The following is a 26,020-nucleotide window of genomic DNA, read 5'->3' as shown; positions in this document are numbered from 1 at the left end:
TTTGACCGCCTTTCTTGACACCTTGGTTAAGCGAATCCCAGCAGCGGGTTCATAAGCGAAACTCTCTTCCCCTGTTGCTTGTCGGAAGGTCGTAAATACGAGTCGGTTCAGTTGCTAAGCGCATGAGTTTTGATCACATGACCACGGGGATGCTCCATTGGCCATAAGTGTGAGAAACTATCCTGTCACTAAAGGCCATCACTAAATGAATTGTTTCAACCTGCAAGTCAAGGGTTACCTCTATAAATACACACCCAGCCACAGAGTAACTCTACGGTGGAGATCTTACTATTCCATCGCTAGCTGAAGGCTGAAACTGTGACCAGAGAACCAATACTGGATGCAAATTGCAACGGTGGCTCTTTTTAATTTTATTCCTTGCTTTGGATGAAAATTTAAATCATCTAATGGTTGTAACAGTGAGATGCCAAATTGCGTTTAATACAGATTTAATCTTTTTAACTTTTTACTTTCTTTTTCTGCTGCACCCTTCCTTCCTTCCTTCCTTCCTACCTCCCTTCCCCTCTCCTCCCCTTTTTCCCATCCCAAATCTTCCTTCCTTCTTTCCTTCATTCCTCCATCCCCCTTTCTTTCTCCCCTTCATTTCTTTCCTTCCTTTCTTCTTTCCTTCATTCCTCCCTCCCCCTTTCTTTCTCCCCTTCATTTCTTTCCTTCCTTCCTTCCTTTCTTCTTTCCTTCATTCCCCCCTCCCCCTTTCTTTCTTCCCTTCATTTCTTTCCTTCCTTCTTTCCTTCCTTCTTTCCTTCATTCCTCCCTCCCTTTTCTTTCTCCCCTTCATTTCCTTCCTTCCCTTCTTCCCTTCCTTCCTCCCTCCCCCTTTCTCTCTCCCCTTCCTTCCTTCCTTCCTCCCTTCCTCCGTTATTTTATGAGTAAATTTTTAAATTACAAACTATATTATTGTATATCCTTCTTTCATATGTGTACATGAGATCTAATATCCATATGTTTTTAAGCTTTCCCTGGGGGAATCCAAGTAAACACACAGTCAGATTTTTCAGGTGAAATATTTGTCTAACCTTTGATCTACGTCCAATTCCTTCCAAACGCTGAGAACTAGAAACCTTGCAAGGATTGGCTTTCACTCCATGCAGTGCAACCAGGGGTGAAATCCAGCAGGTTCTGACAGGTTCTGGAGAACCAGGAGCCAAATGGGGAAGGAATGGGGATTTTTTGCAATATCCTTCCTCTGCCATGCCCATAGAGCTGATAGGGGGGAAAAATGAGTTTCACCCCTGAGCACCTCCACTTTTGTCTTGTGTGTCCAGACCACAGAAGTCCCTGGAATCTTTGGAAAGCCCTCAGACGGAGGAGGAGGTAGATGAATTGTCTCTTGTTAACCACACCGAAATCATCTCCAGGCTCACCTTGAAACAGGACGTAAGTTCTGAGTTCTCTTTTTTTGAGTTGCTTTCTTGCTTTTAGAACCATACTAGTTTAATTTTTCAATCAATTGAACAAAATGGGACTTAAATTTATATGGGCAAGGAAAAAAGCACTAACAAAACTCAAATTGTTACAAGATAATAGAGAGAAAGGGGGATTTGGTCTCCCAGATTGGGATTTATACCACCAAGCTGCAGCTATGACGTGAGTTAAAGATTGGATCCAGCTGGAAAACAAAAGAATGTTAGGGATTGAAGGACACAATCTTCAAATTGGATGGCACGCCTTCCTCAAGAAGCTCTCTGCTATCCAAAAGAAGAACCAGGGGGGACATGATACAAGTGTTCCAATATCTCAGGGGTTATTGCCACAAAGAAGAGGGAGTCCAGCTATTCTCCAAAGTACCTGAGGGTAGAACAAGAAGCGATGGGTGGAAACTAAACAAGGAGAGAAGCAACTTTAGAACTAAGGAGTTAGAACAATTAATCACGCTGACAGTTAGAACAATTAATCAGTGCAACTGATTGTGTTGTGAATGCGCCAACATTGGAAGTTTTTAAGAAGAGATTGCACAACCATTTTTCAGAAGTGGTGTAGGGTTTTGCTGCCTAAGCAAGGGGCTGGACTAGAAGACCTCCAAGGTCCCTTCCAACTCTGCTGCTGCTGCTGCTGCTGCTGTTGTTATTATTATTATCATGCATCTGAAAAAATAAACTCCTTAAAACCCACCTTTGCCACCAGGCATGGGGGAATTGAGATATCTCCCCCGGGCCTATACAATTTATGTATGGTATGTTTGTATGTATGTTTGATTAATAATGGGGTTTTTAAAAATGTTTTTAAATTATTAGATTTGTTATGAATTGTTCTATTGCTGTTGTGAGCCGCCCCGAGTCTACGGAGAGGGGCGGCATACAAATATAAATAAATAAATAAATAAATAAATAAATAAATAAATAAATAAATAAATAAATAAATAAATAAATAAATAAATAAATAAGGAAAGAAAGAAAGAAAGAAAGAAAGAAAGAAAGAAAGAAAGAAAGAAAGAAAGAAAGAAAGAATCACTATACGAAAATCCCGATTTGGCTATTGACCATGGAAGCAATGATCAATCCAAACGTAACAGATTTAAATAAAATAGTGAGCTACACAGTGTTACTGGTATGAAAAAGGTGAATTAAAATCGGTACAAGAGCTAAAGAAAGAGGGAATTGGAACGGAGTGTTGGCCATGCCTACAAATGAAAACGAGATTTAAGAAATTCGGCATTTATGAAAAACAATTGGAATTAGATAAAATATGACAAAGGATGAGATGCAAAAACTATTACAAAAATATGCAAATTCCTTTTTTTTTTAAAGTAATTTTTATTAATTTGTTTTAAAAAGCATAATCAAGAAAATATATACATTGACATACAGTCATACCTCGTCTTACGAACCTAATTGGTTCCAGGGGGAGGTTCGTAAGACAAAACATTGTTTCCCATAGGAAACAATGTAAAGTCAATAAATCCGTGCAACCAAAAAAAAAACCCCGGAAAAAAACGCTGCCGCCCGGCTGTCACCTTTTAAAACAGCCTGGGGGCTTCTCAGCGACCACCCGAACGCCAAACGCCAAACCCGAACTTCCGGGTTCGGCGTTCGGGAGGCCGCCGAGAAGCCCCCAGGCTGTTTTAAAAGGTGACAGCCGGGCGGCGGGGCTTCCCAGCAGCCTTCGAATGCCGAACGCGGAAGTTCGGGTTTGGCGTTCGGCTTCGGGAGACGGCTGGGAAGCCGCCCGGCTGTTTTAAAAGGTCACAGCCGGGCTGGGGGGCTTCCCAGCAACCTCCCGAACCCCGAACCTTTGCCGAACTTCCGGGTTCGGGAGGTTGCTGGGAAGCCCCACCGCCCGGCTGTCACCTTTTAAAACAGCCGGGGGGCTTCCCAGCAGCCTCCCGAACGCCGAACCCGGAAGTTCGGGTTTGGCGTTCGTAACTTGAAAAAAGTTCGTAAGAAGAGGCAATTTTTTTCTGAACCCCGGGTTCATATCACGAGTTGTTCGTAAGACGAGGGGTTCATATCTTGAGGTACCACTGTATTTGCAATATTTGCAGTACACAAAAAAGAAAATAGAAAAACATACATACAGTTCTAAACCAACAAAAAACACCTGGACAATTACAAAATTACAAATAACATAAAAAATATCATCAATTTCCTCTTGAGAGAAGGAGAGTTACAGTCTTGTTGCGTATCAAATTATTTTCTGGTGAATAGAAGTCATCGGCATTCACTGTTGTTCTTTTTTCTTATCAATGTCTTCTCTAGTATTATTATTATTATTATTATTATTATTATAATTCCTTTTTAAGATTTAAATTAGTAGCAGAAGCAGTTAAGGAACATACGATTGGTTGGGTGAGAAAAACAGACGCATCCTGGCATCCAAAGGAAATTTGTGCATCATGTCTAATGATAGCTTTTGGTGGGGGGATTCTCTTCCACTGCAGGGCGATGATGGTCCCGACGTCCGAGGTGGGTCAGGTGACATCCTTCTGGTGCATGCGACCGAGACGGCCACTGTGGAGGGGACGGTGAAAGGTATGACCCCCTGCTGCACAATTTGTATGACTTTTGAGGGTATCCAGATTACCTCTGGAACCGCCTGCTACCGCATGAATCCCAGCGGCCGATAAGGTCCCACAAACAATGTTGTTTGGCAGGCCCCAGGGGAAGAGCCTTCTCTATGGCGGCCCCGGCCCTCTGGAACCAACTCCCCCCGGAGATTAGAACTGCCCCCACCCTCCCTGTCTTTCGTAAACTACTCAAGACTCGTTTATACCACCAGGCATGGGGGAGTTGAGATATTCCTTCCTCCTAGGCCATTACAAGTTATGCATGGTGTGTTTGTGTGTATGTTTGGTTTTATAATAGGGGTTTTTAGTTGTTTTTTATTATTGGATTGTACATGTTGTGTTTATTATTGTTGTTAGCCGCCCCGAGTCTGCGGAGAGGGGCGGCATACAAATCCAATAAATTACTATTATTATTATTATTATTATTATTATTATTATTATTATTATTATTATTACTACTACTACAGTGGTACCTCGAGATACGAGTTTCATTCGTTCCGGACCTGGGCTCTTAAGTCGAGCAGCTCTTATCTCGAACGACTTTTCCCCATAGGAATTAATGTAAATAATTTTAATTGGTTCCAGCCCTCAAAAAACTCACAAAGTTAGTCTAAATTATGCAGAAAGACATGTTTTTAATGAAGAAATGTACATGTACATATAAATGAATAATGAAGTTTCTTTCACTTAACTTGTAAACTTTCTTAAACTTTTAAATTTACATATGTTCAACTTCTCTGCCACCCAATCCTGTAGGACAGAGGTCCCCAACCCTTTTTGCACCAGGGACCGGCTTTAAGCGATCAAGAGAGGAATGGGTGAATGAATGGACGGAGGGTGGGAAGGAAGGAAGGAAAGAGGGAAGGGACAGGAACAGAGGAAGGAAGGAAGGAAACTTATGAAAGGGGAGAGTAAGAGAGGAATGAGTGAAGGGAGGGAGGGAGGGAAGAAGGTGGGAAGGAGAAAGAAAAGAAGAAATAGAGGAAGGGAAGGTAAAAGAGAGAAAGAAAAAGAGCAAGAAAGAAAGAAAGAAAGAAAGAAAGGGGGAAGGGACAGGAACAGAGGAAGGAAGCAAGGAAACTTATGAAAGGGGAGAGTAAGAGAGGAATGAGTGAAGGGAGGGAGGGAAGAAGGTGGGAAGGAGAAAGAAAAGAAGAAATAGAAGGGAAGGTAAAAGAGAGAAAGAAAAAGAGCAAGAAAGAAAGCTGCAAGCACCCCCCCGAGCCCCCCAGGCCGGCTGCAACCTTTTAAAACACGCGCGCCGCTTCGCAGCTGTCTCCTGAAGCCGAACGCGGAAGTTAGCGTTCGGCTTCAGGAGACAGCTCCTTGGCGCTTGTATCTCGAATTTGGGCTTGTAAGTAGAACAAAAATATCTCTCCCCTCCCAGCTCTTATCTCGAGTTGCTCTTAAGTAGAGCAGCTCTTATGTCGGGGTTCCACTGTACTACTACTACTATTATTATTATTATCCTGTAGCTTAAAAAGTTGACGTGATAGACAAAAACTCTGCTTATTTTTTGGATCCAGAGGCCAAAAACTACTTGAAAATAAGTCACAGATTTAAGACAACAAAACTGCTGTTCCCCAATGTTATGAATTAATTTCTTGCTTTCTCTCTCTCTCTCTTTCTCTCTCTGTCTCTCTCTTTTCTTCCTCCATTCAACCAGATCTGGTGCTCTATTGCGAAGCCTTCTTGACAACGTACCGGACGTTTATTTCTCCAGAAGAGCTCATAAAAAAACTACAATACCGATATCCTTTTGGGAAGGGGGTTTAGATTGAGGAGGTTGGGTATGTGTTGATGATTTTCTCCACCCTGGGTTCAACTTGGCCAATGCTGGATGTGAGATGACACCTGCAATGTGCCAAGACATGGTCTTGGTTTGATCCTTCTAAGACCAGCGATGTTGGCTAGTTGTCGCCACCCATTGTTAACTTCTTTAACCCCCCTTCCAACCTATGAGAAGTTCTGCCACTGTCCAGACAACAATAAGAAGCGAGTCAGCAAGAACACGTTTTTTGTCCTGGTCCGAGTGGTCGATGAATTATGGTAAGAAGAAACTCTGTTAAATATGTTTGAGGGATGCTGAGATTTGATCTGCTGCAGAGGAACCAGCTAGAACCAGACTAGGTCACCCAAAGAATCAACGTGCTAAATGTCTTCTTGTATATTAAACTTTACTGCCCTATAAAATCAAACCAGCATATGGTTTGTGACTTGCTAGGCACCTTTTAGTGGATCTAAACCTACACAGTAGATGTAGCTGTTGATTTTCCTCCTGTGATCATGAGGACTAGCACTAAGCACCTTAAACTAGTTGAAGGTCGGTGAGAAATTCTCAGGACCCCAAAGGAGCCTCCATTTTTAGTGCGTAATATATGATCTGTGACGTGTTACACGTCCCTTAGTGGATACAAACCTTCAGTCGATGTAGCTGCTGGGCTGTTGAATTTCCTCCTGTTGTCATGAGGACCAGCAACTTGAAGATCTAGTTTAAGACCAAGGCAAGCTGTTCAGGAGCCCAAATGAGCCTCCATCTTGGTGCACAATATTAATTTTTTTATTTATTGGATTTCTATGCTGCCCCTCTCTGAAGACTCGGGGTGGCTCACAACAATAAAGACAGTACAAATCCAATAATTAAAACAGTTTTAAACCCCTTAATGTAAAAAACAATCATACATCTCAGACAAACCATACATAAAACGGAAACGGCCCAGGGGAATCAATTTCCCCATGCCTGACGACAGAGGTGGGATTTAAGGAGTTTACGAAAGGCAAGGAGGGTGGGAGCAATCCTAATCTCCGGGGGGAGTTGATTCCAGAGGGTCGGGGCCACCACAGAGAAGGCTCTTCCCCTGGGTCCCGCCAGATGACATTGTTTCGTCGACGGGACCTGGAGAAGGCCAACTCTGTGGGACCTAACCGGCCGCTGGGATTCGTGCGGCAGAAGGTGGTCCCGGAGATATTCTGGCCCGATGCCATGAAGGGCTTTATAGGTCATAGCCAACACTTTGAATTGTGACCAGAAACTGATTGGCAGCCAATGCAGACTGCGGAGTGTTGGTGTGACATGGGCAGACCTTGGGAAGCCCATGATTGCTCTCGCAGCTGCACTCTGCATGATCTGAAGTTTCCGAACCCTCTTCAAAGGTAGCCCCATTGTCCTCTTGACCGTTTTTTCCCCCCCTTGTCAGTCTGGTCGAGCTGACCGAAGAGATCCTGAAGCTCCTGATGGAGCTGGTCTTCCGCCTGGTGTGCAGCGGAGAACTTAGCCTCGCCCGGGTTCTGCGGAAAAACATCCTGGACAAAGTCGACCAGAGGAAGATGCTGCGTTACACCAACTCCATCAAGCCTCTAGCGGCTCGGTGGGTGGCCGCCAGGTGAGGAGACAGGTGACGGGCTCCATAAGGCAGAACCAGAAGGGAAGGAAACCAAACCCAGCATCTCTTACTATTTATTTATTTATTTTGTCCAATACACAATGAGGGTTTTAGTGGGTATATATCTATATACACATAGTAAAATACATGATGAAGGGTATAGAGGAGATACTCATAGTAAAATATATCTAAGAAAGAATAGAAAAGAAGATATAGGAATAGACGAAAGGTAGAGGAGATATAGGAGAGCAATAGGACAGGGGACGGAAGGCACTCTAGTGCACTTGTACTCGCCTCTTACTGACCTCTTAGGAATCTGGATAGGTCAACCGTAGATAATCTAAGGGTAAAGTGTTCGGGGTTTGGGGATGACACTATGGAGTCCGGTAATGAGTTCCACGCTTCGACAACTCGGTTACTGAAGTCATATTTTGTACAGTCAAGTTTGGAGCGGTTAATATTAAGTTTAAATCTGTTGTGTGCTCTTGTGTTGTTCTGGTTGAAGCTGAAGTAGTCGCCGACAGGCAGGACGTTGCAGCATATGATCTAAGGAAGGTTCAGTCCAGATTTCAGCCTGCGAGGGGAGAGTCCCTTCAATATGTTGGGGAACCATATTTTCAGTATTTTAACATGGACTGAAAGTTAAATTAGAATAGAATGGAATTAGAAATAAAAGATTGAAGATTGTGATTCTAAGAAAAGAAAAATCAGAAAAAGTTGTCTAATCTGTCATTTCATATCATTAAAATTGGCTATTTGAAATAAATTCTTGGACAGACAGAATTTTATATGGGATTTAGGTGACATTATTAGCAGTGAAGGACTGCAAAAAAAAATTTTTTATGACCCTGCTGTGGATTATTTTGTAGGTGTGGCTTAACGATCATGTGACCGGGGGTGGCTTAAAGGTCATGTGACGGGCTTAAAGGTGGCTAGTTTGATGTCACTCATGTCAAGGATTTGGGTTAGGGTTAGGGTGCCTGGCCTCTCCTCAAAGAGATCCAATTTCCCTCTCTATTTACTATGACTGAACATTCAAAATAGACTATTTAATCCTATATGTACAGTATATCCAGGGCATGTACCGGTTATGGCAGAGTCTCTGGAAAAAATGTGTAGAGGCCCAAGGACAGTACTTTGAAGAATTTTAAGTGTTTGTGCTAATCTGTTCAATACATTACTTTTTTAAAAAAATAATTTCATTGCTTTTGGAACGTACCCTGTATGCCATATGTGTATATACGTATTACAGACAGGCACACAAAAATATACATTATCTACTATATAAACTGTATGTATATATACACACGCAAAGCTCTTTTAAAATTATACACATTCAACCTCATTTACTGTGATAGGAAAAACATACCCAGAGTCGAGAAGGGAAAAAAGGGGAAAAAATTAAAAAATTTCTACCAATTCTGCGTACCTGACCATACCCGTAGGAGACCATCACCGGTTATTAGACATTATGATGAACGTCATGCTCAGCCCCTAATTTCATGACTTTTGAAGGGTAAATAGATGCCCTTCTTGATCAATATTTTTCTCCCTTTTCTCGTTTCTGTTTTCCAGGCCTGGAACCCTCCATGATTTCCACAGCCATGAAATTTCAGAACAGCTGACTCTCCTGGACGCAGAGTTGTTTTATAAAATTGAGGTATGAAAGCGACGGGCGGAAGCTACCTCCAAGATATAATCCCAACCATCCCTAATTCGTCAAAGAGGCAGTGGAGCATGGAGTGTGTGGTAGGCAGGAAGAGGGCAGTGATGGCTCCTCCTAAGCAGTTCACAGAGCAGATCTATTGTTACATAGTGTCCTGTCGAGCTCTCTGGTAGACTCCTCCCAAAAATTCACAAGTACCAATTTCAGACACACACACATTTGAAAATTCAAAACAATGTTCTTTATAAGGAAAATTCACTTAAACCAAGCCCTCTTTTGGTATAGCAAAGAGCACTTGTCTCCAAACAAACTGGTAATTTGTACAAGTCCCTTATCAGTTCTGAGATACTTAGCTTGCAGCTGTGAGGCAATTCACAGTCCTTCTTCTTTCACAAAGTGAAACACACTTTGCCCTGGTTTAGTTTCAAAGCAGGGAAAAATCAGCACACGAAAGGTCAAAGTCAGCAAGGCAGTCACGAAACACAACAATCAGATAATCCTCCACAATGGCCAAACCCACAGGCTGCTCTTTATAGCAGCCTCACTAATGACCACAGCCCCACCCAACCACAGGTGGCCTCATTTTCTTTGATAATAATCTCTCAGTTGTTGCTGCCTATGCATCGCTCTCCGCATGCGTGGCTGTATCATTAACTCTTGCTCTGAATCCAAGGAGGAGCTAGATAATTGATCTCCTACTGAGCTGTCTGCCGCACTCTCCTCCTCCCTGTCACTCATGTCTTCTTGGTCAGAGGAGCCTTCATCAGCAGATTCCATCGGGGGCAAAACAGGCCTGCAGCATGTGGATGTCTCCCCCACACCCACAATCCTTGGGGCAGGAGCTGGGCCAGAGCTAACCACAACATGTAGATAGTTGCTTTAGTCTGGCAAGATTCTGTCTGTAGGCAAATAGCAGTAAAGAAGCTACTCCGAAGCAACTCCACAGATCGTTCTTGATTTTTTGGGAGACCTGACATATTTTAATTTTCCAGACTGTGATGCTCTAAATTTCCCGTCGACTAATGAAAGTATTAATCCATTTTTTTCCCCATATCCCCACATCCTTTTCAGATCCCTGAAGTTTTACTCTGGGCAAAAGAACAAAATGAAGAGAAAAGTCCCAACTTGACCCAGTTCACCGAGCACTTTAATAATATGTCTTACTGGTAAGAGAAAGGAAAAAAAAATCTGGTGTGTTCTCCTACAACCACGAAAGCCAGCTAGGTGTCTTTGAGCTTGTGAGTTCTAGTTCCGCCTTAGCCACGTAGATTTTCACGGGTACAAGTATGAAGGTCTTGGCATATTCAGGTTTCTTCTGAAACTTACATGGGAAGAAACCCAAATATATATGTGTGTTTGTGTGATTTTTTATCATACATAACCTTTCCTGGTACAAGCTGATACGGAGACGAGCCTGTAGCCTAGAGGCTAAGAACACTGCCTTTATAAGTCAGAGCCCCAAGTTCAAATCCCAGTAAGGGTGTGGCTACCTGATGAAGCCCAAAATGGATCTATCGTAGTCTCCCTTCCTTTTCATTATCGGCAAAAATATGTTATACAGACAGACAGACAGACAGACAGACAGACGGGATAATACAATTGTGGATATTTATAGGTGCAAGATTAATGTAAATATGGGAAAACTGTAACCCTACTGGTTTGCTTATTTGTTTAGTATGTGTCTGTGTTATTTGTGTGTTTAATAAAAACATTTTTTTTAAAAAAGAAACAATCCAAAACACATCTTGTGGGTCTCCCCTTCTGTTTCTAACCCACAGGGTCCGTTCGATAATCATGCAGCAGGAAAAATCTCAAGACCGAGAGAGGCTGTTGTTGAAATTTATCAAAATCATGAAGGTAAAGGCCCAGCTAAGGGAGGGCAGGGAGGTAGAGACCCAGTTCAAGGAACTGGACCAGGCCTAGGTTAAGACAAGCTGGGCAGGCCTTTAAATGGCTGGACGCTAAAAGCATTGCTGGGAAGTATTTGAGTTCTTGAAGAAAATAAGTACAGTACTGTATTTTTCAGAGTATAAGATGCGTCTTAATTTGGGGGGGAGGGAAAAAACTCTGCCTACCAGGTATTTATCTGTCTAACGTCCTTAGTCTGGTCAGTTTCAGCACATTTGTTTGCTGGTTTTGAGTGCGCAACGCTTCTTTTCCCCTGGTTGGGGATAAAAAAACCCAGCTTCTAAAGCACAGCTGATCAATGAAGAAGTGATTCAATGAGAAAAGCAGGCACAGCGTGGAAGATCGCTTCACTCACTAGCGCCTTGTTGGGACTGAAACACAGCTAAAGCACAGAGAGAGAAATGAGAAAGGCAGGCAAAGCATAGAAGATCGCTTCACTCGCTGGCGCCTTGTCCAAGCTGAGAAACGGCTAAAGCACAGCTGATTGTCGGAGAGAGGAGTGAGAAAAGCAGGCAAGTGTAGAAGATCGCGTCACTCGCTAGCACCTTGTTAGGCCTGAAAAACAGCTTCTAAAGCACAGCTGATCTTTGGAGAGGGATGCAATGAGAAAAGTAGGCAAAGAATGGAATATCGCTTCACCAGCACCTTGTTCAGATTGAAAAACAGTTTATAAAGCACAGCTGATCGTTGGAGAGGGAAGCAATAAGAAAAGCAGGCGAAGCATGGAAGATCACTTCACTGGCTAGCGCCTTGTTTGGGCTAAAAAACAGCTAAAGCACAGCTGATTGACGGAGAGAAGAATAAGAAAAACAGGTAAAGCGTGGGAGATCACTTAACTAACACCTTGTTTGGGCTAAAAAACAGCTAAAGCACAGCTGATTGACGGAGAGAAGAATAAGAAAAACAGGTAAAGCGTGGGAGATCACTTCACTAACACCTTGTTTGGGCTGAAAAACAGCTTCTAAAGCACAGCTGATCATCAGAGGCAACAGGAATGAAAAAAAAGCAAGCAAAGCATGGAAGATTGCTTCACTTGCTAACACCTTGTTAGGACTGGAAAATAGCTAAAGCACAGCTGATCGTCAGAGAGAGGAATGAGAAAAGCAGGCAAAGCATGGAAGATCACTTCACTAGCATCTCGTTCGGGCTGAACAACAGCTTCCAAAGCACAGCTGATCATCGGAGAGGGAGGCAATGAGAAAAGCAGGCGAAGCGTAGAAGATTGCTCCACTCACTAGCATCTCAGTACAGCTGGGAAAAGGCTTCAAAATTACATTCAGAGTATAAGACGCACCCAAATTTTCAGCGTCTTTTGCAGGGGAAGTGCATCTTATACTCTGAAAAATATGGTACGTTCGATCTAACGAAGAGAAGGACTAGAGGTGACAGGATAGCAATCTCCCAATAATTCTTTATTTTTTTCTTTTTCGCTGCAGCACTTACGAAAACTCAACAACTTCAACTCCTACTTGGCCATCCTCTCGGCACTGGATTCGGCCCCCATTCGGCGTCTCGAGTGGCAGAAACAGACGTCCGAGGTGGGTCGGTTTTTACAAGGCAGTCCCCGGCTTACGAACATAGCCAAGGCCAAAATGTCTATCGCTAAGCGAGGGAGAGTTGTGCCTCATGATGGTTGTGTGAAAACAGTCACCTTTTCAGTTGCTATAATTTCAGTTCAGTTCAGCTGCTGCAATGAATTATTGTAAGTCAAGGACTATATGTATTTTATATCCATATTCCTCCACCTCACTCTCCCTTTTTCTCTCTCTCTTCCTCCCTCTCTCTCTCTCCCTTTCTCCCTCTCTTCCTCTCTCTCCCTTTCTCTCTCTCCCCCCTTTCTCTCTCCCACCTCTCTCTGACATTCTCTCCTTCCCTCTCTCCAACTCTCTCTCCCTCCTTCCCTCTCTTTTTTCCTCCCTCACTTTCTTTCACTTTCTCTTTTTCTTTCTCTCCCTCCCCTCTGTCTTTCTCTCTCTCCCCCTTTCTCTCTCATCTCTTTCTCTCTCCCACCCTCTTTCTCCTACCTCTCTCTCACATTCTCTCTCCTTCCCTTTCTCCAACTCTTTCCCTCCTTCCCTCTCTCTTTCTCCCTCCCTCACTTTCTTTCACTTTCTCTCTCTTTCTTTCTCTCCCTCACCTCTGTGTCTTTCTCTCTCTCCCCCTTTCTCTCTCTTTCGTCTCTTTCTCTCTCTCTCTCTCTGTCTCGTCTCTTTCTTTCTCTGTATCTCTCTCTCTCTGTGAGTGAGAAAGAGAGAGATGGAGAATATAATAAAGCATTTGATGATATCACACCAAGTTTTTCCAAGCTAGTCCACCTTACCCGATCCAAAGTTAAGATGACCAAAGAGGCAATAATTGGAAGTTTAACTTTCTTTCATTTAAGGGCAGCTTACAAAAATAATATCCATGGAAATCGGCCCTTGTGACAGAGGAGAAAGGCCCAACCAAGCTTTGACTTCAAACGGTCGTTAAACAAGTCAAGGACCACTTACACTTTTGTTCTTTTCTTCTTCCTAGGGCTTGGCAGAGTATTGTACCCTGATTGACAGTTCCTCATCCTTCCGGGCTTACCGAGCTGCTCTTTCGGAGGTTGAACCACCTTGTATCCCTTACTTGTGAGTCGCATCACAACTTTTATTTTATCCTTCCCTTTGTGGGAAGATCACAAAAGCTTTCTGTGCAACCTGGCCTAACCATTGAAGGCCCAGGGTGTCCTGAGGGGCCTGGCTCATCCTCCTCCAAATCTGACATGACCTGAAGTGGACAAGGAGCACTCACAACACCACCAAAGCAGAAAGTCCTCTCCTTTCGCCTCTTAACCCATATAGCTCTTCCCAACCATAACTGTGAAACTCTTCCCTCTTCTCTCCTCCTCCAGAGGCCTGATCCTGCAAGACCTGACCTTTGTGCACCTGGGAAACCCCGACTACATCGATGGCAAAGTCAACTTCTCCAAGCGATGGCAACAGTTCAACATCCTGGATAACATGAGACGGTTCCAGCAAGTGTGAGTAGATCCCCCTTCTCCTCCACCCTTGGCTTTGTTCTGACCTGGGCTTCCTGATAAAGCATAAATCATAAACGGAGCCCCCCCAAAAAAACACTCTTTTATTTCAATGGCTGTGAATTCTGTTCATTCTCAGCTGTAATGAGTCCAAACAGTGTTAATGAGTCCAACAGAAGTCTTCCGGAAGATGGCTGATAAGCATCAACCTTTATCTCCTTTGACACACCACCAAAGACCTAATGGAGTCCGAGTGGAGTTGGGCATCTTACAAATCTGATAAATTAAATTAAATTAAATTAATCTTGCATGAAGACGTTCGCATGAGTGAGATTTTGGCAATTTTCAGCAATTTTTTTGCTTCAGCGCATCTGAGGTCAGTTGGGGGAAAGATCAGAAGCAACGTGAGAAAATATTATTTGACTGAAAGAGTAGTAGATGCTTGGAACAAACTTCCTGCAGACGTGGTTGGTCAATCCACAGTCACTTAATTGAAACATGCCTGGGATAAACATAGATCCATTCTGAGATAAAATACAGGAAATAGTATCAGGGCAGACTAGATGGACCAGGAGGTCTTTTTCTGCTGTCAATCTTCTATGTTTCTAAACCGTCCCCTTTCTTTCTTTCTTTCTTTCTTTCTTTCTTTCTTTGTATCTCTCTGATCTTCACAGGCATTACGACATCAAACGCAACGACGACATCATCTCCTTCTTCAACGACTTCAGCGATCATTTGGCCGAGGAGGCCTTATGGGAACTGTCGCTCAAAATCAAGCCCCGAAACATAACTCGGCGGAAAACAGACCGGGAAGAGAAGACTTAGAAGGGGAGGGGGGGAAAAAAGCAGGAAGGCCGTGGGCATCCGATTCGGACTGGCACAGAGCTCCGAGCCTTGGTGCACTAAGCAGATCTCCATCCCTTTCTGTGTTGGTGGGCAGCGAGCGAACCTTCCCGAGTCCCTCTCGGTCCTTCTCCATCACTTCTGGGCTGTCGTACATCACCCTCCCGGTCCAGAAAACAAGGGACGGAAGAGAATCCGAACGGGTGACTTTCCGCCTTGTCGGACGTCCAGTGGTACTTGCACCCGTGTGTTTGTGTGTGTGTGTGAAAGAGAGAGAGAGAGAAAGGAAACCAGGCAGCCTACATTTTTGCACACTCTCAAGCGGAGAAGGGAGACGTCAACTACGATCCCTCGCCCACGGATGGGTTTTGGCCAAGGGCATTTCCCGAAAAGCGTGCCAAGGTGATATTTCCGAAACCTGGGAAAATCAGAGTCGAGGAATCTTGGGAAAGGGCGAAGGTCAAACTTTGGTCCAGCCCCTTCTCTGGAAGAGAGGTAGAGTCGACAACGCCCAGGTGAAGTTGTTCTTCTGGAGTAGAGAAGGTGTAGAAGATGGGGTGCGATGGAGGAGGGGGGTCTTTCTCCGACCACTCTCCTTCTCTCCATCTCTTCCACGAACTCGGATCGCGTCCTACTCCTACCTACCAGAACTGGAGTAGGGTGGGTGGGAGACACCTCAACCCCGAAGGACATCTTCGCTTGGCAATGGTACTAAGATTGTAAATCTGCAGCGGATCTGTAGAAAAAAAGAAAACCCACAGCCCACCTTGTACATAGCGGAGTTCTCGGGACCGTCGGCGTTTTTCGTTTCGATGTGCATGTCGGAATTTGCCTGTGGATATATTTTTATTTTCATTTTTTTTATTTTTTTGCGTTCTTCCTTTCCCCCCCCAATACTCTTGGGCGACCGTTTTGTCATTTCGTTTGGGTTGTTTTTAGTTGGTTATTAATATTATTATTATTATTGTTATTATTATTTTGTTATTATTATTATTATTATTATTATTTTGGCAAGAAGTCGTGCTTTTTTAAAAAAAAAATAAAGAAAAAGGAAAAAAGAATAAGAAAACGGATAAGGAAAGAGGCGAAACAAACCTTTCGGCTGCAAAGACTTCGGCCCAGAGTTACGAGAGCCACGGTTACATCAGACTCATCGCGGGCAGATTGGAACCGGGTTAGTTTGGATGTTTGAGCTCCGGAGATGATGGCTAAACCTAAATTTACTCCTGACCGATCATTTAAACAACAGGGTGGAGAGTCACCTTGAAGAGCACCTTCCAGGTGTCTTGGGACTACCACTCCCATGCTGCACAGCCTGCGTTTTATCCTCCTCCAACTTCCTGGCATGCTGGAGAAATTGCTGTTCTCTGCTCCTTGGAAACAGAGGCCCGAGATGGATTTTTGTTTCCAAAAAGTGTCGCCTTCTCCACTTGGGAGGGTTGGGCGGTTTTGGGAATAATTTGGGCTTCGTGCTTTGATTTTTCTCCTTCGGCTCAGTGGCCAGAATTAAGATGGTCTTGTTGCGTTCTTTTCCATCACTGCTACCTCCTCTTTTCCTCTTTCTCTGCTTTTCTTCTCTATCGCTTTCATCTCTTTCCCTTCTCTCTTTTTATTCTTTTTTCCTGCTCCATCTCCTAAACCATCAAAAGCCTCATCCCTTCCCATCCTCCTCCTTTCTTCCTTTCCTCCTCCTCCTTTTCCAATCACCACCTTTCCCTCTCCTCTTCCTCCTTTCCCTCTCTCCTCCTCCTTTCTTCCTCTCCTTCTCTTCCTCCTTTCTTCCTTTCCTCTCCTCCTTTCCCTTTCTCTCCTCTTCCTCCTCCTTTCTTCTCTCCTCCTTTCCCCCCTCTCCTCTTCCTCTCCTTCTCTTCCTCCTCCTTTCTTCCTTTCCCACTCCACCTTTCCCTCTCTCTTCTCTCCTCCTCCTTCCTTTGCTCCTCATTTCCCTCTCTCTCCTCTTCCTCCTCCTTCTCTCCTCCTTTCCCCCTCTCCTCCTCCTTTCCCTCTCTTTCCTCTTCCTCCTCCTTTCCCCCTCTCCTTCTCTTCCTCCTCATTCCTTCCTTTCCCTCCCCGCCTCCTCCTTTCTTCCTCTTCTCCTTTCCCCCTCTCCTCCTCCTCCATTCCCCCTTTCCTCCTCTTCCATCTCTCTTCTCTTCCTTCTTTCTCCTCTCTTCTTTCTCTGTCTTTTGCACTCTCCTCTTCCTCTCCCCCTCTTTCCTCTTCCTCCTCCTTTCCCCCTCCCCTCCCCTCTTCCTCCATTTTCCATCTCTTCTCTTCCTTTCCTCCTACACGGCTGTCAATGGCCGCCGTTTCTGAATCTGATCCAGTAGGGCTGGTTTTGTTTTTCTCTTCTTCAATATCCCTGCTACTTCAAACAGGGACAACGTTCGGTTTTACTTTCTCGGCAGCGGAGTTTAATTTAAACTGGTGTTCAGCTACAGCGACACCGTTTCTCAACCTTGGGAACTTTATTCCTTAGGCATGGACTTCAACTCCCAGAATTCCCCAGCCAACATACTAACTGGGGGAATTCTGGGAATGGAAGTCCACATGTCTTCAACTGCCAAGGTTGAAAAACGACGAGTTAATGAGAGCAGCATGGAGGAAGGAGTGAAAGGGGGGAGAAAAGGGTCGATTCAGTTTGATTTTGGAAATCAAAGGAGAAGCTGAAGAAACCTTTGCAAAATTGTCCTCTGTTATCTTAACTCGTCTCCTGGGTCTCCTGAGCCCAACACTGTATTTATGGCTCGACAGTGTAGACCCCCAAATTTTGCAAATAATTAAAAAAAAATCTGAAAACATGTTTATTGCCTTTTTTTATATTCAAGCAGAGGAGAAAATAAATGAAATTAAAGAACTCTGGATCCCATCATCATCAACAACAGCAAGTCAACACACAAATGTATTTCCACGTAATTCCAGGCTGAAAACGTGGGTGGATGGAGGAGCTTTGAGGATGTGATCAAAGAAATTCAATTATTTTTGTTCTTGCTATTTCTCAAAGGTTTAGGCACTGGTGCCTATCTTTCTATCAACTATCTCATCTGTCCATCTGGCTTCCTATCTACTTACCTAACCTATCATTGATCTATGTGTCTGTCTATCCATCATAAGAAACATAGAAGACTGACGGCAGAAAAAGACCTCATGATCCATCTAGTCTGCCCTTATACTATTTTTTGTATTTTATCTTAGGATGGATATATGTTTATCCCAGGCATGTTTACATTCAGTGACTGTGGACGTCTGCTGGAAGTTTATTCCAAGGATCTACGACTCTTTCAGTAAAATAATATTTTCTCCTGTTGCTTCTGACCTTTCCCCCAACTCACCTCAGATTGTGTCCCCTTGTTCTTGTGTCCACTTTCCTATTAAAAACACTTCCCTCCTGGACCTTATTTAACTCTTTCACATATTTAAATGTTTCGATCATGTCCCCCCTTTTCCTTCTGTCTTCTTTTCTTTCTGTCCTCCATCCATCCATCCATCTCTCATCTGTTCATCTGCCTACCTTATCTATATATCATTTATCTCTACCTATCTTTCTATCAAGTATCTAATGTGTCCATCTATCTTCCTATCTACTTAACCTATTCTATCTATGTCTATTTATCATTGATCTATGTGTCTGTCTATCTGTCTGCCCATCCATCCATCTCTCTATCTCATCTGTTCATCTACTCACCTTATCCATATATCATTTATTTATCTACCTATCATAGAAATATAGAAACATCTTTCTACCAACTATCTCATGTGTCCATCTATCTTCCTATGTATTTAACCTAATCTATCTGTTTATCATTGATTTGTCATCCATCTATTTATCCATCCATCCATCCATCCAATCTTTTGCTGACAACTTACATCTTTAGGTCAATGATCATCTAATGGACACGAATGGGCAAAAATCTTTCCAGCGTTTATTGTTCCTAATTCGGCATCCTCAATCAAAGTCAGTATGGAATTCCTGACGTTTTCACAGAGCAGTGCCCCTGCTTGGATCGCAATGCCTGGAGAACCCACGGACCAAGGATCGCCCTCCTGCCCGGCCCCAAAGATAACCTGAGGTTTTTCCAAGGAGAGTCTGGAATTTCCTTTAAATCCCTCTTGGACAAGATTGTTGGTGTATTTTTTGAATTAAGACTATTGAAATAAAAATTAAGTTAGCCTGGGTAAGTTCTGAAAGAAGAGAAATCAGTGCTTTGCACTATGAAGTTCTGTTTCCAGCTTGGACAATCATTCCTTCTTGAAAAGTTGATGTTGGTTGGTCTTGGAGAAGTGACAGGAGAAAGTGCCAAAGTGAGAAGTTGGTTCCCAAGCTGGTTGGAAAGGGTGAAGGCTCCATGCCACAACTTTGTAGGAAACCCTAAGGTCCATCCCAACCCTCTGGATCATAGATACAAAGTGACCACAACGTAGATAATCCAACTGACGGACACAAAGAGGCCAAAGAAGAGACTGAACAAGACGAGCGAGCGAGCTTTGTGGGAAGCTATCGTGGCTTGGATGAGGTCACCTCGGTTCAGAGTAGCCCGGGTCTAGATGGGAAAGAAAATGGACATTGTTGGAACACTTTCCATTTTAGGTGAGAAATAGGGACCCACTGCTCAACCTTTTTCTTGGAAGCAAGACCAAGCATGGGTAATCCTCCCCTTAGGACTACAATTGAGCCCCAAATTGTCTGTTGCTAAGCATCCACCCGTCAATCTACTCAACCATCCACCCATCCATTTAGCCATGTATCCATCCATCAACTCAACCACCCACCTTTCCCCTCATTCTTCTATCCCCTCAACCTTCCATCCATCCATCCATCGACCTACCCAACCCCTCATCCATCCACTCAACCATCCAACCATGAATTTTGCCCCATTTTATGATCTGTAATACGGTTGTTACTAACAGCTGTTGAGCGAATCTGGCTTCCAGGTTGATCTTTCTTGGTCAGAAGGTCACAAAAGAGGATCTCGTGAACCCAAGACACTGTCAATCACTTGACAAGCGTCTGGATTTTGATCACCTGGCCAGGGGATCGAAGTGTGTGAAAAACGGTTTCCCCCCTAAACCTCAGCATTTTCTTGGCCATAGCAAGACATACCTGGTGGGAATAGACCAGTGCTACCAGTCCCGTGAACAAGCAGCAGAAAATGGTCACCAGTATGGACTCCACCATATAATCCTTGGGTGGCGACCTCTGGTCCCCAGCTGGAGGGCTCTCTCCAAGCCAGGCACTCGGGTACTGAAAGAAGAGCCAACATTCAACCCTCTTGAACTGAGAGACCTGGCCAACTTTGATTGATTGTACACCTTATACTCAGGGTGGAAAACTGAGCATACTCTCTTCCTATTTTCCACATAATGACCCTGGCAGGTAGGTTGGGTTGAGAGGCGGCGGCTGATTGGCTACCCCCCTGTTCAAAGCAGCTGGGTGTAAGTTTCCATTGCTGGTGCTGTATAATTCTGGATCAATATAAATTGGAAGTATAATTTGCACCCCGTTTGGTCTCCTTTCAGAGATACTGCTTAAGACGTTTACTTAAAACAGAAAAATAGAATGCCTGAAGGTGGACAAAATTGGTAGCGGGAGTGATTTCTGATGACCTGCCAGCATTTGAAATCCTTCCTTCTCATTCCTATCACTTCCTTCCTTCTTTATTTCCTTCCTCCTCATTCCTATCCCTTCCTTCCTTCTTTCTCATTCCTATCCCTTCCTTCCTCTCTTCTTTTCTTCCTTCCTCCTCATTCCTATCCCTTCCTTCTTTCCTACCTTCCTTTCTTTCTCCTCATTCCTATCCCTTCCTTCCTTTCCTTCCTTCCTTCCTTCCTCCTCATTCCTATCCCTTCCTTCTTTCCTTCCTTCCTCATTCCTATCCCTTCTTTCCTTCCTTCCTCATTCCTATCCTTTCCTTCCTTCCTTCTTTCTCATTCCTATCCCTTCCTTCCTCTCTTCTTTTCTTCCTTCCTCCTCATTCCTATCCCTTCCTTCTTTCCTACCTTCCTTTCTTTCTCCTCATTCCTATCCCTTCCTTCCTTCTTTCCTACCTTCCTTTCTTTCTCCTCATTCCTATCCCTTCCTTCCTTTCCTACCTTCCTTTCTTCCTCCTCATTCCTATCCCTTCCTTCCTTCTTTCCTTCCTTCCTCATTCCTATCCCTTCTTTCCTTCCTTCCTCATTCCTATCCTTTCCTTCCTTCTTTCTCATTCCTATCCCTCCTTCCCTCCCTCCTTCCTTTTTTCTTCCTTTCCCTTTCCCTCCTCCTCTCCCCTCCTCTCCTACTCTTCCTCTTTTCCCCTCCAGTCTGCAAAGACCACTCCCTTCTATCACTAATGATGACACCTATTTGGATCTGCAAGAAAACAACCAAGTTTAGAGAACACCAAAGACCCCACAGTCCTCCTCAAACTCCATTCCCTCCTAGCACTGATGATATTACCTAGTTGGGTTATGAAATGTCTGAAAGAAAGTAACCAAGGGCAGCATCAAGAAAGCATCCTCCTTCTCCTGACCCCTCCCCTTGCAAACTCTACTGCTCCCTATTAGCACTGATGATGTTATCTAGTTGGGTCATGAGATGTCTGCTAGAAAGCAACTGAGCTCGGAGAGCATCAAGGACTCCACAATCCTCCCCCTCCTCCTCCTCTTCCTCCTCTCTGCAAACACACTGCTGCTCCCTACGAGCAGTGATGATGTTATCTAGTTGGGTCACGAAAAAGTCTTGAAAGAAAGAAACCAAGGAGCCAAACCCTTCAATCCTTAGCTGCGAATGTCCTCCTCTGTAAATGGAATTTCCCCTTATTTACAACTCACCGTGGAGAAAGGATTTGGGATGGAGAGCACGTTGGGTGGCTGGCTTAGGGCCTGGGGTGGAGCTGTTGGCTGGTAGAAGATGTAACTCTGTGGTGGGACATCGGTTCGGAAAGGGGGATACAAGTGGAGGTCTTTTGGATCTGGTGGAGAGTAGGGAGGAGGTTCTCCAAGGAAGCCTGGATTGATGGTCCCCAAGTTGTGGAGATGGTCTGATCCTGCTTGGTGATCGGGCTTGGCTGGGGTCTTCTGCTCCCCTGTGAGTTGGGTAGGTGTTGCATCTCCTGCAGAAGGTTGGGTCTCTCCTCTTTCAACTTCCCTTGGGTCATCGGGAGATGGACTCGGGTTGGGTTCTTCTGCAGGCATATTGGTGTCCTTCAAATTTGGTCACTGGGAGGGAAGGCAGGAAGGGAAGAAGGAAGCAAGGAAAGGGGAGGAAAGAAAGAGGAAAAAGAATAGAGGATGGGACAAAAAAGGAGAAAGGGAGGATGGATGGGAGGAAAGGGAAGAAGAGAGGAAATAAAAGGAAGGAAAGAAAGAAAAGGGAAGAGGGGAGGAAAGAAAAGAAAAAAGGGAGGGAGGGAGGAAAAGGAAAGAGGGGAAGAGGAAAAATGAAAGAGGATGGAACAAAAAGGAAGACTGCCGTGACCCCTGGAGGTTCTGTTGCGAAGGCTTCTTCAGCATTTATTTTGCATCAAGTGTGGATGTGCGGGTGCATTGTTGGGGGAGAGTTTTGCGCATGCGGAAGGCAACCAACTAGCCACAGTTCACAACTATACATAATTGAAGTCTTCAATGAAAAACCCTGCAGCGGGCTTTCTTGTAAAGACATATTTTACTTTTCTCCCTAGCAAAATGCTTCTCTAAATACTATCACAATACTCTCATACACTACTATTCCATCCACCACTACAACCACCCAGAAACCACTAAACACTAAAACACCAAATCACAAAGCACCAACCACTATAACCAACCCCCCCAGCGCAAACCACTAGATCACAAACTACACCCAGCACTAGGGTGTTACTCCATGATTACATACTAATTATGGCTTACATCCGCCTTTCCTATGGTTACAAACCATTTTCTTGCATTGTAATATTACCCCAAGAAATAAACTTATTTCTGACACACGCTTCCTCTGTTGATACCAAATAAAACGCTGAAGAAGCCTTGGCGACAGAACCTCCAGGAGTCAGGGCAGTCTACCTGCAGATGAAACCAGGTAGTTTCTATTTACGGAAAGGGATTTGCGGCAGATACCTGTGCTCTCCACAGCCTCCTTCCTCCTTCAAAGACTTGTTCACCTGCGCCAGGTGTGGGCCCTTCCTTCCTCCCTCTGCCTGCCCCGTGCCATCTTCCTCGCCGGAACCGCAATGGCGCTCTGGGCACACGTCGGACTCATCCCATACACTGAGATTCGTTGGCAGGGACTTATTAATCATTGACAGTTTGTTTGCAGAGGGACGGCTGTGTGTGTGGGTGTCAAAAGCCCAGGAGGTCGAAGGCCGCTGTGAGTGGGTGTGTTTTGTCTGTCTGGTGTACGGTGCAAAGCTGTGCCAAGATCCTGGCTTGGCTTGGCAAGCATCTGCCCGCCCAGAAGGTGCCCGGTGAGGGCGAAGGGCAACTCGACTGCACGCCAGCTGAATAATCTGGATTTATTTGGGGTTTGATTGCTGAGACCTTTGATCTCTCCATAAAGTTTTGATCTTTACACACACACACACACACACACCGAACTCTTCAATATGTTGGATTTGCTTCTTCCCCACGTTTTGCACAAGTTTAGTTGCATCTCAAACTCTGTTGTTGCTCTGTTCTGTTCTACTTTACTCAATTCTGTTTATTCTATTCTATTCCACTCCTCTCCTCTCCTCCATTCTATATTTTTGATAGACAGATAGACAGACAGAAGATAGGTAGGTAGGTAGGTAGGTAGGTAGATAGATAGATTAGATGATAGATATATAGATGATAGATAGATAGATAGATTAGATAGATAGATAGATAGATAGATAGATTAGATTAGATTAGATTAGATAGATGTTAGATAGATAGATGATAGATAGATAGATGATAGATTGAGATAGATAGATAGATTGAGATAGATAGATGATAGATAGATAGATAGATAGATAGATAGATAGATAGATAGATAGATAGATAGATAGATAGATAGATAGATAGATAGACAGACAGACATGGATGGATTAGGATGGATGGATGGATAGATGGATGGACAGATAGATAGATAACTAGTTGAACAAATAGAAGATTTTGCTCAATAACTAGTTGAACAAATAATGAGAAGATTTTGCTTCGAAGATGGCAAACTACTATTGAATCCCTAGTTAGAAATGTTTTATTTAATTTATATCCCATCTATTATTTTTATAAGTCACTCAAGGTAGCAAATATACATAACTCTCTTTTCTCATCTTCTTTTCATCTTAACAACAACCCCATAGCTGGATTGCATTGAAATAAATAAATTATATTTTAGTTATAAACTAGAATTTATTTGATTCAAAAATAAAATAAAATTTGGCGTGGATTAAAAGCCATAATCAGAAAAATCCTTTTGTTACAGAGGCCTTTGCCACCTTCCATTGTGACATCAGAAATTTTGAAGCTTAAATTCTCAGCAACTCAGGTCCTAGGTCACCTTAGTGGGAGAGAAGGTATTCAGGAGTGGAGGTACTCAGGAGAGTAAGAGAAGGTACTCAGGAGTGGAGGTACTCAGGAGAGTAAGAGAAGGTACTCAGGAGAGTAAGAGAAGGTACTCAGGAGAGAAAGTACTCAGGAGAGTAAGAGAAGGTACTCAGGAGAGAAGGTACTCAGCTTTCCTTTAAGTTGCAAGAAAGAAAAGAGGATAATAATGTAAGTAACATCGGTTTTCCAATATGCACTGAGAAAGCTCTTTGCCAACCCAAGTTCAAGAAGGGGTATTTTTAATACTTTCTCATTTTTTCCCCCACTTGTGGTTCTAGAAAGAGTTTTATTGGTCAAGTAGCAATGAAAAGATATTCATAACTTAAATTGAGCAGTTTGACTGGGGGACCATAATTTAGCCTTCCTTCCTTCCTTCCTTCCATTATTATTATTATTATTATTATTATTATTATTATTATTATTATCATTATTAATTAGATTTGTATGCCGCCCCTCTCTGAGAACTCCGAGCGGCTCACAACAATCATAAACAATGTACAAATCCAATATTTAAAAAAAAAACTTTTTAAAAACCCTTATAATAAAATAATCACACAACCTAATCAAACCATACATCAGCCAAGTAGTTAGGGGAGATGTCAATTTCCCCATGCCTGGCGGCACAAGTGAGTTTTCAACAACTTACGAAAGGCAAGGAGGGTGGGAGCAGTTCTGATCTCCGGGGGGGAACATGTTCCAGAGGGCCGGGGCCGCCACAGACAAGGCTCTTCCCCTGGGCCCCACCAGACAATATTGCTTTGTTGATGGGACCCGGAGAAGGCCACCTCTGTGGGACCTAATCGGCCGCTGGGATTCGTGTGGCAGAAGATGGTCCCGGAGGTATTCTGGTCCGATGCCATTTGGGCTTTATAGGTCAAAACCAACACTTTGAATTGTGACCAGAAACTGATTGGCAACCAGTGAAGGCCTTCCTTCCTTCCTTCCTTCCTTCCTTCCTTCCTTCCTTCCTTCCTTCCTTCCTTCCTTCCTTCCTTCCTATCCCTTCCTTCCTTCCTTCCTATCCCTTCCTTCCTTCCTTCCTTCCTTTCTTCCTCCTCATTCCTATCCCTTCCTTTTTCTCCCTTCTCCATATTTTTGGGCAAGTTTACATTGTAGGACGGCACCTATGATTTTAAAAAGATATCTGCTGCCTCTTAAAAGCCACAGTAATTAGCTGGCAGGCTAAATGGGCCACTATTACAGTTGCTAAGAGTCATGCCCTTCCACTGTGACATCATGACTCTCAACAACTATTAAAAAAAAAACAAATTTTAAAAATCGAATAAATAAAAAACATTATACAGGCCTCAGGAGAGAAGATTGAACTTTCCTAGGGTTTTTGAGAGCTGTTTCCTGAGTTGAAAAGCTGGGGTTGAAAGAAGGCTCCTAATTTAAACTGCGAAGAAATATGATGAAAATTACTGTGTTTTCTTTGAGAATAATTTATCCAGTCGGGAAAGAAGGGGACATGATCGAAACATTTAAATATATTAAAGGGTTAAATAAGGTCCAGGGGGGAAGTGTTTTTAATAGGAAAGTGAACACAAGAACAAGGGGACACAATCTGAAGTTAATTGGGGGAAAGATCAGAAGCAACATGAGAAAATATTATTTCACTGAAAGAGTAGTAGATCCTTGGAACAAACTTCCAGCAGACGTGGTAGATAAAT

General features: G+C 43.6%; 2 protein-coding genes across 3 annotated transcripts in view; one reads left to right on the top strand and one right to left on the bottom strand.

Moving 5' to 3' along the window:
- The window catches only part of RAPGEF1 (Rap guanine nucleotide exchange factor 1), a 60,326-nt gene extending 44,744 nt beyond the window's left edge, over positions 1-15,582 (top strand). For both annotated transcript variants that reach the window (XM_070758676.1, XM_070758677.1), the window contains 12 exons: positions 1,287-1,398; positions 3,899-3,989; positions 5,691-5,775; positions 5,981-6,073; positions 7,222-7,407; positions 8,983-9,067; positions 10,145-10,239; positions 10,852-10,930; positions 12,418-12,519; positions 13,499-13,596; positions 13,860-13,988; positions 14,660-15,582. In XM_070758676.1, the coding sequence (XP_070614777.1) occupies positions 1,287-1,398; positions 3,899-3,989; positions 5,691-5,775; positions 5,981-6,073; positions 7,222-7,407; positions 8,983-9,067; positions 10,145-10,239; positions 10,852-10,930; positions 12,418-12,519; positions 13,499-13,596; positions 13,860-13,988; positions 14,660-14,810 (1,306 nt within the window). In that variant the 3' untranslated portion in view covers positions 14,811-15,582. The remainder of the gene's footprint in view (positions 1-1,286; positions 1,399-3,898; positions 3,990-5,690; positions 5,776-5,980; positions 6,074-7,221; positions 7,408-8,982; positions 9,068-10,144; positions 10,240-10,851; positions 10,931-12,417; positions 12,520-13,498; positions 13,597-13,859; positions 13,989-14,659) is intronic.
- A 2,037-nt stretch (positions 15,583-17,619) lies between these two features.
- On the bottom strand, positions 17,620-23,050 carry PRRT1B (proline rich transmembrane protein 1B). Its single transcript, XM_070758687.1, has 4 exons — positions 22,902-23,050; positions 21,639-22,025; positions 19,930-20,070; positions 17,620-19,369 (listed from the first exon to the last, which is right to left on the bottom strand). Exons 2-4 carry the CDS (start codon positions 21,999-22,001, stop codon positions 19,223-19,225), a joined length of 651 nt encoding a protein of 216 aa, XP_070614788.1. The 5' UTR covers positions 22,002-22,025; positions 22,902-23,050; the 3' UTR covers positions 17,620-19,222.
- Between the last annotated feature and the right edge of the window lie 2,970 nt (positions 23,051-26,020).

The sequence above is a fragment of the Erythrolamprus reginae genome, chromosome 8 (genome assembly GCF_031021105.1).
Source record: "Erythrolamprus reginae isolate rEryReg1 chromosome 8, rEryReg1.hap1, whole genome shotgun sequence".
Taxonomy (NCBI): Eukaryota; Metazoa; Chordata; class Lepidosauria; order Squamata; family Dipsadidae; genus Erythrolamprus; species Erythrolamprus reginae.
This window is presented reverse-complemented; position numbering and strand designations above follow the sequence as displayed.